The sequence below is a fragment of the Bombus bifarius genome, unplaced genomic scaffold (assembly GCF_011952205.1).
Source record: "Bombus bifarius isolate JDL3187 unplaced genomic scaffold, Bbif_JDL3187 scf7180000010271, whole genome shotgun sequence".
In the NCBI taxonomy this organism is placed as follows: domain Eukaryota; kingdom Metazoa; phylum Arthropoda; class Insecta; order Hymenoptera; family Apidae; genus Bombus; species Bombus bifarius.
This window is the reverse complement of record NW_022885586.1, coordinates 5,390,062-5,405,192: the sequence shown is the minus strand read 5'-3', so window position 1 is coordinate 5,405,192 and position 15,131 is coordinate 5,390,062. Positions and strand designations below refer to the sequence as shown.

Genomic DNA, 15,131 nt, shown 5'->3' with positions numbered 1-15,131 from the left:
CGACAGATCGTTATTGCTCATTTGTTTTATTCAATAAATAATCATTCGTTAATTATCACTCGTCTTATCCGCTAATAATTACAATACACAGATACACCGTACACACAATAACCGATATAAAGTTGTATTTATACAATTACGCCACGAGTCAATGGTTACAACGATTTGCAAGCTTCCGTAACGACCATGACCGCGGCCAACGCTTCCTTAGCTGTCGGAATTATATAATGAGCTGGTAAAACGAAGCCATATTTTCCAGTGTCTTTCAATTCTATCGTGTAAGTGTATTTCATTTTCAAAATAGCTTTGGCCCAATCATCGGAGCCACCAGAAGCTGCATAGAGGGTAGTAGCACTGTTTCCAACCGTGTAAACGCTATTGGCACCTCCTGCTTTTTTCATCGCTGCCGCTACTTGTCTGCCAACGTTTTCAAGATCAGCATAATCAGGTGGAACGCGTTTGTCGTAACCCCATGGGTACAAAATGTATTGGCCATAACTGTGGAATGTTAGATATGCCTAAAAAATAAAAGCAATTGCAAATCAAACGATTAATCAAATACTAAGAGGATACTTTAAAAAATGTAGTGTTCGAAATTTGAAATTGAACATTTTTTTAAGATATTCTTATGGTCAAAAGACCGCTCATAATTATTCGAACGACCACGAAAGGTGATGAACATCGCTTAGATAAATTCAAAACACGTAAAATTTCTAACCAATATGTAATACGATAAAAACCGTGGTCATTGTAGAATAGAAGCAAAAGAGGATATAATAGGTGTATTGTTCGAATAATTGTGAGCTGTGCTATATCTAGTGAATGGTGTACTGAAAATTCAACTGACTTTAAAATTAGCAGCGCTAGCTTCGAAAAAGTATCGAATGGCGTTGGTTTCCGGTTCAGAGAACGGTCCAGAGCCTGCATAAATTTCACGACAAGGATCTTTGCTAGTTCCTAAGCCACCCCACCGATAACCAAAGTTCCGATTAAGATCGACTCCGGTGCACAGACTACCAACAGACCTTCTTCTGTTCTTTCTCCATAAACGGTCTCTCGTGAACGTGTGCTCGTACCTATGAAACCACGTAAAAGGTTACGAAAAATATATAAGACATTCTAATAATGTTCTATAAATATACACTTTATAATATTAATAGAAACATACCCATCAGGATTTACCACCGGAAGAATATAATAATCAGCCTCGAGATCCTCGCTATTTTCAACCAAGTGATTGATAATGTAAGTCACTGCCGCTGGTGAGATCCATTCTCGAGCATGGATGCCTCCATCGATCCACAATGCTGGGGCGTTTGCTTTTCCATTGCTGATTCTTAAAACCTACATATCACACGTTATTTCTTCTCTTCGGTATTCGTAGTTTTAAATTATTTTCTATAACAACGTTATTTATTTTTTACAAAAATATAATGCCAAATCAAATGCCAACAATGCAACAGCTCTTGAGGATAAAGAAATAATTATCTTCTAGATCGTACATTCTGAATTTATCATCGTTTCATTACACTGTCAAAGGACTGAGATTATAACTTGAAAATCTTTGTATTTTATCATACCTTAAGAGGTCTGCCCTCGACAGAATTACCAATGCTGACAACAGAACAAACGTCGGGAAAAGTTTCAGCGAGGTAATCAAGGTATCCATGGATGTCCTCGAGTCGATGATAACTGGTCCATTCCATTCGATGACCTGACACGTATACCTTCAAGATTATTCAGAGGTTGCACGTTCGGTGTCCTTAAACGACACATGATAATATTCCGCTCCGTGGATTCAGAGACGAATAAGCAAATAATATATGACAGTTTTATATTGAAAGAATAAATGAATAGGTGATTTAAAAAAAATAATTAGGAGGAACGGTTCTGAATCAACGAAGCGGATTGTACGCGCAAGAAGCTCACCCCTGAAACGCCAAGGACCACCGATACCGTGCACGCTAGCTACAGGATAACGAAGAGGACGAGGACGTGAATATCTATTTGGCACCCTAATCGCGACTCCCTGCCACCAAGCGGAACGGGCTAAAAAATTACCCAGAAGCTGAATATTCAGTGGCGTACTTCTGCCTGTTAGTTGTAATCATAGCCAGGAATTGACGTAGTCTAAACTAGAAAAATCTTATTAGAGATCTCATCTCATCAAAAGAATATCAAACTCTTTGCTTTATTGTGTTTTATTAGTACAGACATACATTGACTCATGAAGGTAAAATATTAGAATATTAAAATAGAATATTAAAATATTAAAGAAAGAAACTTTTTATTTTGATATGTTAGTCGTTCTGAAGATAGTATATAACAATAAGGTTTAATAATGAAAATTTTATCACATATAACTTTATAAATATATTTAGAAAAGATTTCTATATCATTCGATTCGAAAGCACTTCAATGAGATATAGTTGTTAGTATATACCAAGAAATATCTGCCTAGTAATAATTTACGTATCGCGTCAGGTTGGATTCATTCGCGATTCCAGTCGAATCACCAAGACTCTCGTTTCTCGCTGTTTCGAATGACTTTCGAACCGGGCCGATTGCCAACGCGTATTCCAACGAACTTGCTGGAAACGCGTAACGGTACCGTGATTGAAACAACAAAATTGTTCGTGAAAACGTGCGGTCACACGTGTGTTGCAGATGCACGCACACTAATGTAGACACACTCGAGCACATGTAACTGTTAATGTTAATCAGCATTGTCGATGGTGTTGAAACTGGGTTAACCGGTTAAATCGCGACGAGGGCGATAACCTCGTACATTCTTATCGGAAATAACCTGTGGTTAACAATTTTTAAAGGACCTCATTTCTAAATCCAAATGTGCTCGACCATAATCGTAGATCATTAACACAAGAAGATATTAAAATGTCGTTAGACGAATTGAAATTTCACTCGGCCAAATTGACTCGGAACGTCTAACGATGATTCGACTTGATAAAATTCACTTATCTAAATCACTTTCGAACCGATGGCCGTGTAGGGACGATTTGTTCTTGGCTTTCTTCGCTGCGTGACTCGACTGCGTGATAACGCTTTAAACGAGTTGCCGCAGCGTCGCCATTCGTGTCAGTGGAACGGGTAAAATAACAAGTGAAACATCGTTTCACTGTCAAATGTAACGACGCTTCTTTTTCACGTCGACCATGTCGGATCATTAAAACGTCTTAGTTGCTGAAGTTCAGGCTCATTGTACGGAAAATGGAGAATAGAGGAGAGAATATTAAGCGAGGAAAGCATGAAACCGGAAGCAAACCGAAGTATAATAAAGGAATTTGCTATAAATACAAGAATAATGGTAAAAAGTTGCTACAAACCTTTGCGACCTTCCAGTTCTTCCATCTCTTCCTCGGAAAGCGATGGATTCTCTTCGTCTATTGCTTTCTGCAAATCCTCGATCACTACATGATATCGTAAATCTTTTTGTCCCAAGTAGCGAGACACTCTTGAGATTTCTTCCGAACGAACCATTACGTCCACTGCTGTGTCATTCCCAGTCCATAACGAGAGTACTATAAGAGGAACAAAAATAAAACGTCAATTGTATCTCTGTATCTATCTTAACATTTTTTAAAGACGTTTCATTTTTGGATGAGAGTTTCTAATAAGAAAGTTAAATATTTAGTAATAATTTCTTTGATCGATTCAGTAATTTGCATTGTATTCGCTTGGAACATAAATTCGTACTATTCTTTTACATTTTTTATACTAATACATGTAATATATATGTATATTACAATAGACCGAGTTTATGTCATAACCCAATGGATTAATCCTGAATTGGCGTGATAAAATCATTAGCAAATAAAAGATATGATAAGGGCACAATTAGTCAGCAAAATTTTTAAGAATACCAGAGGCAACTAATGAGAAGTATAACATTTTAATATTAAGAAAATATATATATATCTATCAATTGATAATTAATTTGGAGCTTTTGCTTCTACTGTTAAATATTCAGAAAATCTATTAATTCTTAATTGTAGAAACAGAAGAAATTCTAAAAATGAATGAATCTTTAAAAAATTCCTTTCATTCCCAACTTAAAAAATTTCGATTCTTAAATCAAACCTACAATTTAAAATCTCTATAATTTTGAATGTAAAGTGTCCTATTATCGAAATCCATCGAAATAAATAATTTCTCTCGTGTCTATCGATAACATAAATTCTTCTAATTTACGAACATCCAGCCTCCTGACAGTCCATGGTCACGTTCGATATCAAGTCCTTCTGCGCCTCGGATGCCTGAATCCTCCAAACCTGTGCGCCATCGTATGTTACCTTCGCGTCCCTTACTCGAACCGCCCGTTGAATCGTTTTCGAATTTTCTGCGGCAGGTTCATCTACGATCTCGATCCAGTCTGGAATAACAAATTCTCGTTTTTGACGATCGAGCACCGCCGCTTCAGCGACGAGAACAACGAAGAGAAGAGACGCAAACGCGATGAAACGCGCACTGTGGCATTCACCGGTCCTCTTCATCGTGCACAACTATTCTTGGATCGACAATGGTCCCTGCTTTTATAATATTCGAGCCGGTCGACGATCGGGAATAACGGGACTTAACGAGCGTACCTCGAAGCGCTTCAATCGCCAGGTTCGGGGATCTTTGACCCCGCGAAAAGTTTGTTTCGCACGGTGGTTGACAAATTTCGAAATTTATTTCGAGGTTTCTCAATGTCCTTCTTTTGATTAAATTTTGTTTTATCGGACATTATTACCGTTATTGTTTGATACAATTATCGATTGATTGATATTTTATAGATATCAGTAGCTGTGAGATTGTGAAAGGTTTGAGGGATTCAGAGGAAAGATAAGATTGTTTCTAGTAAAGAGAAAGTTATTTTTAAACTTGTTTCGATCAAAATTGAGTTTGTTAAGGGATGTATTTCTTGGTGAAAGAAATTGAATTTATTATTTGATATAACTACTTGATATACTTTAAGTTGATATACTTGATGTACTTTTACATAATTAGAAATAATGGAATGCTCGAGGGTCTCAGAGATAAGACAAATTTTCTTTTAATTTATAGGCAGAAGGAACTCAGTGGGTAAATGAAAATTGACGTTAGAATCACTAAATGATAGAAGAGATAAGCGGAGACTCTAATTTCTTATTTTTGTATTTATAAAAACACGCACGTCTTAATGAAATAAAGAGAAACTGTTAGAACTTTCAACGCATCTAATTAACGATGTTGACGATGCTTAGTTCTTTCAAAGTATTAGTTAGAGTATTAGATTCATTAGTATTTCAGACAAAATTTGCGTAGTTTCAACGTGAACATTCCGCGCAAGCGTCCCTAGGTGTTTCTTTAGTCTCCGCGCGGTGCTTCTGCTTGCATTTAACCGAGCGTCCGAGTTGAACGATGAAGCAGAAACTATCAGAGAATTCGAAGCATTCTGGATGGAATCGTACGGCCATGAAGATCTTGCTGGCGATAGCCTGTCTGGTTGCATTGGCTGCAACTTTAGAGGTACCATTTCGTGTAAAACGACGGAAATATTGCGGATTCAACTGTGTTTTTCTGCATACCGTTATCTGAACGACGTTAAAGAAATCGTCGCGAGAGTTTGGCGTTGTGTTCTTGATCGCGAAGAAAAAATACGGAGAAACAACAAGGAATTTTTGTGAAATAAAATTCTAATAGAATTTGAAAGAAATATGTCTGTGATAAAATGTGTATAAATTCCGATATGTGAATAAATTTTACGTGGTGATAATTGTCTGATAAAATTCGAAAGATGTATTTTTATAGAGAAGTAGATTACGAAAAGGGGATAAAAAGAAGATCGAAGTATAGATCGCTAGCATTTTATAGTCATATAGGATGTATAAGGTTTCTTTCATCCACTTAATACCATTGTACGTCGGATTCTCGAAGATTCTCAGCGAGAACGGTGCGGTTTGTGAAACGCAAGTTTACACGCGTGAAAGTCGTGGAAATTGAGAATTTATCGGCATAATGTGCCAGAACTATTCACGATACCATTGTGCCACTACTTACCCTATCCTTTTCCCTTTTGTAAAAAATCGTTTGATTCGCTAACTACTATCATTTTCAATTCGATTCATTTTACGCGAATAAACTTTCCATTTGGCAGATGATACATTTGATTTAACGGCGATTTGAAGTTTCTATCTTTTATATTATTTTCACAATGAAAGTATATCTTAGTTCGTATCATAAAAGGAAATATTCATATTTTAACTAATAATATTAATTATATTTATATTAATAAAATGTATTCTTATAGTAATTTTTATTTTTCCTGTAATTTTGTGTATTTTTATAACTTTTATATAAAAATAATCGGCCCATAAATTAAGATAGAAATTTTTAGAATCGAGACTTCTGGATTTGGAATTATATCATCGATTTTCATTTCTCTGCACTAATTTCCAAAATTTTATGTCAGAATGTTGAAAATCTCACTGTCACTGATCAAGTGTACTTGGACATCATGATAGACGATCATCCAGCAGGAAGAATCGTTATAGGACTGTTCGGCGATGTCGTGCCTAAGACCACAAAGAATTTCATCACTTTAGCCACTGATGGGGTGGGAGGGAAAACGTACAAGGGTAGTCGGTTTCATCGAGTAATTAAGAAGTTTATGATACAAGGTAACCAAAATTGAGGTCAAAGAATTATATTCGGTTTACAGCTGGGTAACTTTAGTTCACAATTTGATAACTTGGTCATCTTTTAGGTGGAGATATAGAGAATGACGATGGCACTGGATCGATCAGCGTCTATGGAAAATACTTCGACGATGAGAATTTTGTCCTTGGCCATAATGGGCCCATGTATGTCAGTATGGCAAATGCTGGAAAGAATACGAATGGTTGTCAATTCTTTATTACAACTGTTCCCACACCGTGGCTAGATGGAAAACACACTGTATTTGGAAAGGTATCGCAATAAACTGCGAATGTTTATGCAAAGTTATATTCTTATGAAGACAGCTCAGGAAATAGAACCTGAGCATTCATTTCATCCACTAAATGTTCTTCAGCATTGCGTGCAGTTTTGTATTTTTAAATTTCCCATAAGCCCATAAATATCCACAACAATATAAGTAAGGAAAAATATATATATTTACAGAATTGTGATTTATATTTTTACGTCGATAGGTAATCGAAGGGGAAGATGTAGTTTTTAAGATCGAACAGACGAAAACCGACGCTGATGATATACCGATTAAACATGTGGTTGTCTTCGAATGTGGGTCTATTCCTACCTCGTATCCATTTAAAGTGGATGATAACGTTTACAAGTAAATCGATAAATTGTTATAAGATATTGAGCATTAGTTATTTCTAAAGTAGGTATAATTTTCTATTGAATTAACTGGATTTTGGTAGTAATTAACCAATTAACAAAGTAAAATCTTACAGTAGATAATGTTTAATTATTTACTATGAATTTTGTATTTTTTTTTTTTTTTTTTTAGAATTGTATAAATTGTTCTTATATATGAATGCTGAAATATTACAATGTGTGAACGAGAGTATGGTAGAAAGTAAAAACACATAAAGGGCATGTAAGCTAAAAAAAAGTATGTAGTATTATAGATACGCTACTTTATGTTCCTCGGTATTAGTCTCCCAACAAACTTTTAATTACATACTTTATTATATTTTTAAGCCAGTGTTATTTAGTTTCTTTCCTGAGATAAAAATGATTGATTTCTTACCTCGTAAAATATACGTAACCCTATATGCACTATTAAGTATATAAATATAATTTCAAGTAAGTACAATTTTATTAAACATATACATCGAATGTGAACAATAAATTCTAATTTATCCTTTCTTTACTTTTCAGTATTTGGGCGTGGATAAAAGCGACGTGTGTGCCACTGAGTTTTAGCTTCTCTATTCTCGCCTTTTTCCACTGGGTCATGAAGAAATTAGATGTTGATTAATTCTATAATATATATTATACAAACTTTGAAAATTTTTAATCACGACCATAATTCAAAGAATCACACCATCAGAAGTGGCTAACAGCGATAAAAACTCCATATCATAATTTTATGATCATTAAAAGAAGAAGAAAATGAGAAAACAAAAATATTAACTTGAAACAAACGTATAAAATTAAATCAGGCTGCAAGGGTCTTCAGATTGCAAATTTTAAAATTACATTTGTTTCCCAAATTTCTATCAATCGTTTGCTAATAATGTATTCCAAAAATAAGATCAGATTAGACACATATTTCATCTTGTATTGCGTGATGATTATGATGATGATAATGATGCTTATCATTATCGTGATGGTTTTTTATTCAATTTCAATTCAATTCATTCATTCAACTCGGCACAGACAACGAACTGCTATTGCCATCTATCCGTCAATCGATGACACTAATCGGTTACATTTGCAATTAAAAAATATGCAAATTTCCAGCTAACTTGAGTGACTCATTTTCCTTATCGAATACCTCTGTCAGTCTGTGATCCTATTACCAGCGGGGCTCCTCCGAGAATAATAGGAACCCAGCTGAACTATGGTCTAAAGTAAGTCTATTGTTAGCTCCATTCATCTTCCACGATTTTCTATCCTTACCTAAAACCTGCACCATAATCCTAACCTCCTACTAATATCTAAGCAAAATAATAAGATCAAAATTAAGATACGAATTGAAGTTAACGTTCTACCATTGCTGTGTTTCTCTTACAATCTCGCTTTCTTGTCCAATACCTCCATCGTCCTTCTGCGTTTCTGTTAACATTAGAAGACAATCACAGAAGCCAAAGTAACTATAGATCAAAATTGGTATTTCACTCTCTGTATCCTTGTTGCGAAATTTATACTTCTTGCCTAAAAGCTCTATTGCAGTTCTATATCTCTGATCACTTCAGCGATCTTCAGCTGGATTACATATTTAGAAGAGGTGACAGAGATGTTTTGTAGTCTCTCGTTTTATAGTCTTTCTTGTCTAAATTAAAGCTGGATTAGAAGAGGATCAAGGATGGAGTAAAATAGAATTTTTTAGGAACAAAAATATTCATACGTCTACGAACTATGTAAAATATTAATTAATTCAGTTGAATTAATATTTGCGAAGAAACGTATAATTCTGTAATACATAATAATCAAATTGCTAATATTTATGCAATTCCATATTTTTATACATATTATAAATAACGAAACAGGGTTTGAATAAAAATTTGTTTTATCCGCTGCATATTATAATAAATAGTTTATCTCAGATATTTTGCGTATTTTAACACAAACGTCCACAGTCCACGCAAAATTCGCAAACCAACCTTTGAACCCGGCGATTAAAAATTTCAGTAGAAATTAATTTCAATCTAAACGTAACGCAAGCCAAACTGAGGTAAAGAACAAGTAATATCTATGATAATTATCGAACGATCGATATCTTGTTTTCTGAATTAACTCAAGTAAAAGATCTCCTGTAAAGTATTTAACATTTAAAAAGTATTTAAACATTAAAGAACTTGCTTACTCCATAGAAGAAAAAGAAAAGTTCGTAAACGTGTTCACGACGCAACAATTGCTCGAAGATACCCCAGATATTCGAAGTTGTTCAAACTACGCTACTGCGAGGGAAATGACGCAAAGGAGGTACGCAGGCGCGGAAGGTCGACGCCAGAGACGGGCGTAGAAAGGTGGCTCAGTGAGTGTCGAGCCGGCGTTGATCGCCGTTCGTCACCGGATACGTATTAGTGACTCCTACACCAACGAATGCGTCACAACTACTTCTTCGAAACGCCTCATGGGCGTTTAACCTAAATCCACACCGTTTTGGCGAAAATAAAAACATTATATATATATATATATATCAACGTATATAGAATCAAGTGCATGTTACTGATATCATCGTCAATGAGAAAAAGTTGACAGAGAAAGTGTGACAACGTGTGATTTCGCGCGTGCTGAAGCCGGAAGGCGTATGTATGTTGCTCTCCTGGAAGTTCGATCGACGGGAAGACAGCTGGGAGAGAAATCGTGCAGAGGGATGCTTTGAAATACCGGCAGAGTGGTTTCATTCAAGGTGAGCCTGTTTCTCCACGGTTCCTTTCTTGTGCCTTGCTATTCACCGACTGCAGTCAGCTGACTGCGTTCAGTGTGCTTGCTGGTGGATGTGTGTGTTGATATACACGTATTCCGGGAGTAAAGTCATGGCTATATGGTATGTTCAACCCGCTGAAAATACATTAAAGGGAAGAAAGCATGGCTATAGGTGCGTGGACGGTGACAGGGTACTTTGGAGCGAATTTTTGGAACACGGAATGCTTTGAACGGTGGAAAGATGGATTTGAAACGTGGTCGAAGTTACACGAGAGTTAAGAAAGGGGACTGACACTTATATACTGTTCATTGTGTCTGGAAGAAAATTGGAGTATTACGTGTTTTCGGGTCCTTATTGGAAAATTGTCTGTGTAAATTTTCGAACATGACGAACTGGTAATCATTTTAATAGGAAATAGCAAATATTTCGTAATTTATAGATTCGAGAATACGTAGAGGTGTTTACACTAGCTACAAACGATATTTGTATATTATCGTATTTGTTTATATCGTTCACATAGTATAGTAGTTAATCAGCTTCAATTACATTGAATTTAAAGTTCGTATCATTTAGTGTTTTCATACAACTACAGAAATTTGGTACTATGAAAATGAAAAGAACGTTTCAAAATTTTGCAAATATTTTTTAGAGTCACTGTATATGAGTGAAAAGTAGATGTAATAAACTGTTAAAGAATGGATAAATCAGGTGCTACGACGACTCACTGCTGTTATGTTTAGCTTCAACAAAAATTCTTTTAAATAATCTGACCATTGTTTCTTTATTCAAACAAACAAATCTTGAAACTTAACATTCCTTACATTTCTTCGAGACCAAAAGCGTTTATTACGTCAGAATTCCGTCGTATCCAGAAGTTTTCCGTTTCTTACTGAGTTCAATAAAAATTCCAAAAAATAAGTAGAAGGTACGTTGTGTGTAACGCGAGACACGAGGAACCTGACCGTTCCACGCGGTTGAAACGTGAATCGTTCGTAAAGCTGTCGATGTTTCACTGGTTTGCGATTTGCCAGAGATACGGGTACGCTGAAAGATCGTAACAAGCGTTTACGAAACACGTGCATCGATCTGTTTATTCCAAAGCATGGTTCCAAACTAGGAATAGGAGAACATGACAGCGAGAGTAAATATTTCGATCGATTGATAATAATTATTCGTACTGACGACTGTTTCGAGTCACGATAAGGATGAATCATATCATACACGATCTATTTGTTCCTTCCTGTCTTCCTAGCGAATTTACATTCGTCCTTGTCGATGTAACCGATAATGAATACTATCATCAACTCGAAATTACAGACAATTACAGCGTCAACGATGTGTTTTTCGCGCGGTTTAACGTTATATAGGGATTGGAAAATAATTTGCGAAACAGAATAACTTGCATTTTCCTCTGAAACGCCACTTACCGAAATTGAATCCTTCATTTCCAAACTGTGAATATTCAGATTAAAAAGTTTTCCTCTTCTTTAAAAAGTTGTTCTATTAAAATCGAATCTTCTATTTGTAGAACATAAACGCCGAAATTAAGAAGAAATTTTTCTTCATAAGATTAATATAAAAAAAATTACGTCGTCCGTTAAATTGGAGATAAAAAGAAATTAATTTTATTCCTCTGAAATTCGTCTAGAAAATTTCCTAATATAATAATGATAGGAAAATAACGATAGTGTAACAGAAGAAGTAAAAAATCATTGTTAATTTAAAATGAAATAGAATTAATAAAAAAAAAATAACGCAAATTTAGATAAGACGTTTAGGCATTGTTTAAACGATGTCGTTGCTTATCAAATTATCAATAAATTCAACGCGAATTATATGTATTCTGAAAGCGTAACGAGCATCGTGCACTCCCTTAATCAAGACCTTTCATATCGCGTGTGGCACGCATCTACGCAGAAGCTGCTGCACGCAATGTGCACGCGTTTCTTTGTAAAAGGGTGTCCAAGAAGCGTAATAAAGTTTAACGGTTGCGAATCAAAACCCGAGTTTCTTTTAAACGACAGACAAGTAATTATTCTAAGAAGACTCCGTACGCGTTGTGTGGTCGTTTATTACATTTTTTAATGTATCCTTGATGTTTCATGAGAAATTTTTAATACCCGTTAATACGTATTTTGCATTAATTAGATGAGTAGCATTTAATGAAATAGGGGCGATGGTTTTCCTTTTTCCGTTTCCTTATCGTGTTTAGAAGTTAATGAATGTTTCTATGGAGAGAGAACAACAGTTGACACGTGTGTTCATTCAGAAACGATTCAGCCTGTCTAGAGTAACAGAATGCTGTGCGTTTTCAATAAAAGCTGAGTAGGTCTCACTCCTAGAATACTGAGAGCTAAAATTATCGAGATACCACGATGCTTTTGTCATCGATATTGATTCGTAGTGTACTGACGAATACTAATTCTGCGATTGCAGTAACTTTCTTACAACTAACACTTTTATATCAGTCAGCATTTTATTTTAACAAAATTGAAACAGCTACTTCGGTAATATAAATTAAATAATTTCAGTACGGTACAAATACTTTAACAAAATTAAATTAATTTTGTATTAAAATTTAAATTGCACAATTTTAGTGCAGTCTGTGAATTTGATACGGAACTCTTGCTAATGTCGTATCACCGTATTATCTATTTGCCAACTGGCAATCAGTATGATGGTCATTCGCGATCAATGTGATTACTGTCAGAAAAATTTGAAAGCAAACATGTAACTCTAGGATCTAGAGATTATTTTGAACCGGATAGTAGCGTGTTTGATGATTACGAACAATAAAACACAGCTCTTTTGTACAATTGAATTAATACGTAAACTGCGCATTTTTATGAAACTTCGTATTTTGATGAATCTGATTTTAAAAAGTGCGACTTAAATAGATTATTCCATCCATTAAATATTCCAATGAACGCTCTACTTTCCATATTTTATATAACAAGCACAGCTATCATTTCATTTGTGTAGCATTTCTCGAATCGGTTTAGTAAGGACAAAACGACACGCGACTGATTAAAATACAGTTTCACGTGCCGAGTCGCTTAAGTAACATAAATGTACTTAATGCATAGCGACAGGTGATCGTTCACTTGGACTCTCAGACAACAGGTCCCTCGAATTTCATGTACGTTTTAAGTGATATTTATTTTCTTCTCTTACATTGCTTAATCATGACTGAAGCAGATTAGTTATTCATTCAAATAGAATTACTAACAGTTTGCCTAGTAATATTGAGTCATGCTCATGACTGTCTAACTTGATAAAGAAAGATCGTATTTTTAACAAAGAATCGTTTGAATTCTATCCGTAATTTCTCTGTTCTCTGTTCAATCTATAATGCATATGAAGTATCCGATTTTATTGATTTATATTTTATTGTTAGAATAAATATTAAGTAAATGTTAAAAAGATCAAAATTATATGCATAAGGGAAAATTGTCAGTTTTAGAATGATATACGATAATACATTTACAGAGACAAAAATACTTATCGAAAAAAGAAAAGATTTAAAAAATTGATGCAACAAAATAGTACAATGTTTTTCAATATCTTGCGCCTAACATAAAAATCCCAAGCTAATAGATTAAAATTTCATAAACTGCGGAATATATGAATTATCTTTTCTTGTTTCGTCAATAATATTTGTAGAATATATCTCTTCAAACATTCACATAGTCGTATCATCGACTGATTACCCTGCTGAAACCCCGTTTATAAAACCGGGTATATTGCTTCGCCTTTTCTTGATATCTCGCGATAATTCTCTATAAAAACAAACATATATATATCGTTACAAAAATTGTACAATTTAGCTACATTTTTAACTTGTCAAGAACAACCATGCACGAAGCAAAGTAATTCACCGCGGAGGAATTCGAATTTGTCTGAACGTAAACAGGAAACTCTGAACCTTCTATTTCTCAATTTTATTTTAAAATTAGTTGCACGGAAATAATATAACATCTATTGTTTCAGCATTTATTTTGCGAACAGGTGTAGGTTGCCGCGGTTACATAATAATTTTATTTCGATCGTAAACACGATCAATGATATAGCATGTCGATGACAAATTTTCGTATAGAGTTACGGCCGTAAATTTTAAAACGCTATACTTCCATTTCGTCCTATCTTTCTACAATCGCGTGGGCCCTTTATCTAGGCCAAACGATAAAACCTTGTCCATGCATCCATCTGTTGGAGCACTTCAAGGTATCGAGAGGCTACCTATAGTCTGAGATAAATGCAAATGAATAATCAAGATGACTGGTATCAGCAGTATCGACGGAAAACTTAGGGGGGGGGGGCTAAGGTTAATTCGTACAAAAATAAAGCATATTTTTGTGAATTATTTGTGACGACACAGTTAAAATCTCTTTATTAAAACCAATAGTACATTAAAGTGTGACATTCGAAGAATATTGTATAAAATTTTCACGGGGAAATATTAAAAAATACGGCAATGGCAGCAATTATTCGGACGTGTCTCAGAAAAAAGTAGAATTGCTCATAACTTGGTACTGGATCATCTGAAATCAAAAAGTCAAAGTTCATTCGTTAGGTAACAGTTTTCCTCACTTCATATTCTAAAAGCAATTAAAGGCGATATTTTAAAAAGAATTTTTACCGATATTATATAATATAACTAGGTAGCAGTGTTTATTTATAGTCCTGTTTTCTTTCTTTTCTATACTCTTACACCCAATATTATTAAAAACTCTTTTAAGTATGTCGCTTTTGAAATACAAAATAAGAAATCTATCTGACTGGGAACTATCGTATACCATTGTGTATACATTTAGATATGTATTTTTCTCAGAAAAATGTCCCCATCTTTACATTTATTACTAAATACCACTAATTTTGTTATCACCGGTCGGACGATAGCGAGGCTGATTCCGAAAACGAGTAGACGCACCTTTTATGGGACGAGCATAGTCCAACCCCGTATAATTGCTTGATAATTAAGTTGGGCGTGCCTGTTTTTACCGAAAAACGGACAAGCTGGAAGGTCTTTTAATTCTCAGAATCATTCTAC

At 34.8% G+C, this 15,131-nt stretch overlaps 3 protein-coding genes across 14 annotated transcripts in view; 2 read left to right on the top strand and 1 right to left on the bottom strand.

The window, feature by feature from the left end:
* LOC117216406 (carboxypeptidase B-like) lies at positions 1-4,755 on the bottom strand. Its single transcript, XM_033463094.1, has 7 exons — positions 4,214-4,755; positions 3,345-3,539; positions 1,930-2,049; positions 1,581-1,714; positions 1,169-1,344; positions 848-1,076; positions 1-518 (listed from the first exon to the last, which is right to left on the bottom strand). The coding sequence occupies exons 1-7, from the start codon at positions 4,509-4,511 to the stop codon at positions 156-158; spliced, it is 1,515 nt and encodes a 504-aa protein (XP_033318985.1). The 5' UTR covers positions 4,512-4,755; the 3' UTR covers positions 1-155.
* Positions 4,756-5,400: 645 nt separating this feature from the next.
* LOC117216455 (peptidyl-prolyl cis-trans isomerase B-like) lies at positions 5,401-8,445 on the top strand. Its single transcript, XM_033463156.1, has 5 exons — positions 5,401-5,508; positions 6,452-6,659; positions 6,746-6,948; positions 7,170-7,312; positions 7,864-8,445. The coding sequence occupies exons 1-5, from the start codon at positions 5,401-5,403 to the stop codon at positions 7,961-7,963; spliced, it is 762 nt and encodes a 253-aa protein (XP_033319047.1). The 3' UTR covers positions 7,964-8,445.
* Positions 8,446-9,929: 1,484 nt separating this feature from the next.
* Positions 9,930-15,131, top strand: part of LOC117216586 (piezo-type mechanosensitive ion channel component) — a 28,772-nt gene continuing 23,570 nt past the window's right edge. For all 12 annotated transcript variants that reach the window (XM_033463392.1, XM_033463402.1, XM_033463404.1 and 9 more), the window contains exon 1: positions 9,930-10,063. The gene's annotated coding sequence lies outside the window, so the exon portion shown is untranslated. The remainder of the gene's footprint in view (positions 10,064-15,131) is intronic.

Coding starts and splice junctions, on each gene's coding strand:
- LOC117216406 (XM_033463094.1), bottom strand. CDS start 4,511: ATGAAGAGGACCGGTGAATGCCACAGTGCGCGTTTCATCGCGTTTGCG. Junction 1,077..1,168: donor CCGGTGGTAAATCCTGATGG/GTATGTTTCTAT, acceptor GTGGTTTCATAG/GTACGAGCACACGTTCACGA. Junction 519..847: donor CTAGCGCTGCTAATTTTAAA/GTCAGTTGAATT, acceptor TTTATTTTTTAG/GCATATCTAACATTCCACAG.
- LOC117216455 (XM_033463156.1), top strand. CDS start 5,401: ATGAAGCAGAAACTATCAGAGAATTCGAAGCATTCTGGATGGAATCGT. Junction 6,949..7,169: donor AACACACTGTATTTGGAAAG/GTATCGCAATAA, acceptor TTACGTCGATAG/GTAATCGAAGGGGAAGATGT. Junction 7,313..7,863: donor GTGGATGATAACGTTTACAA/GTAAATCGATAA, acceptor TTTACTTTTCAG/TATTTGGGCGTGGATAAAAG.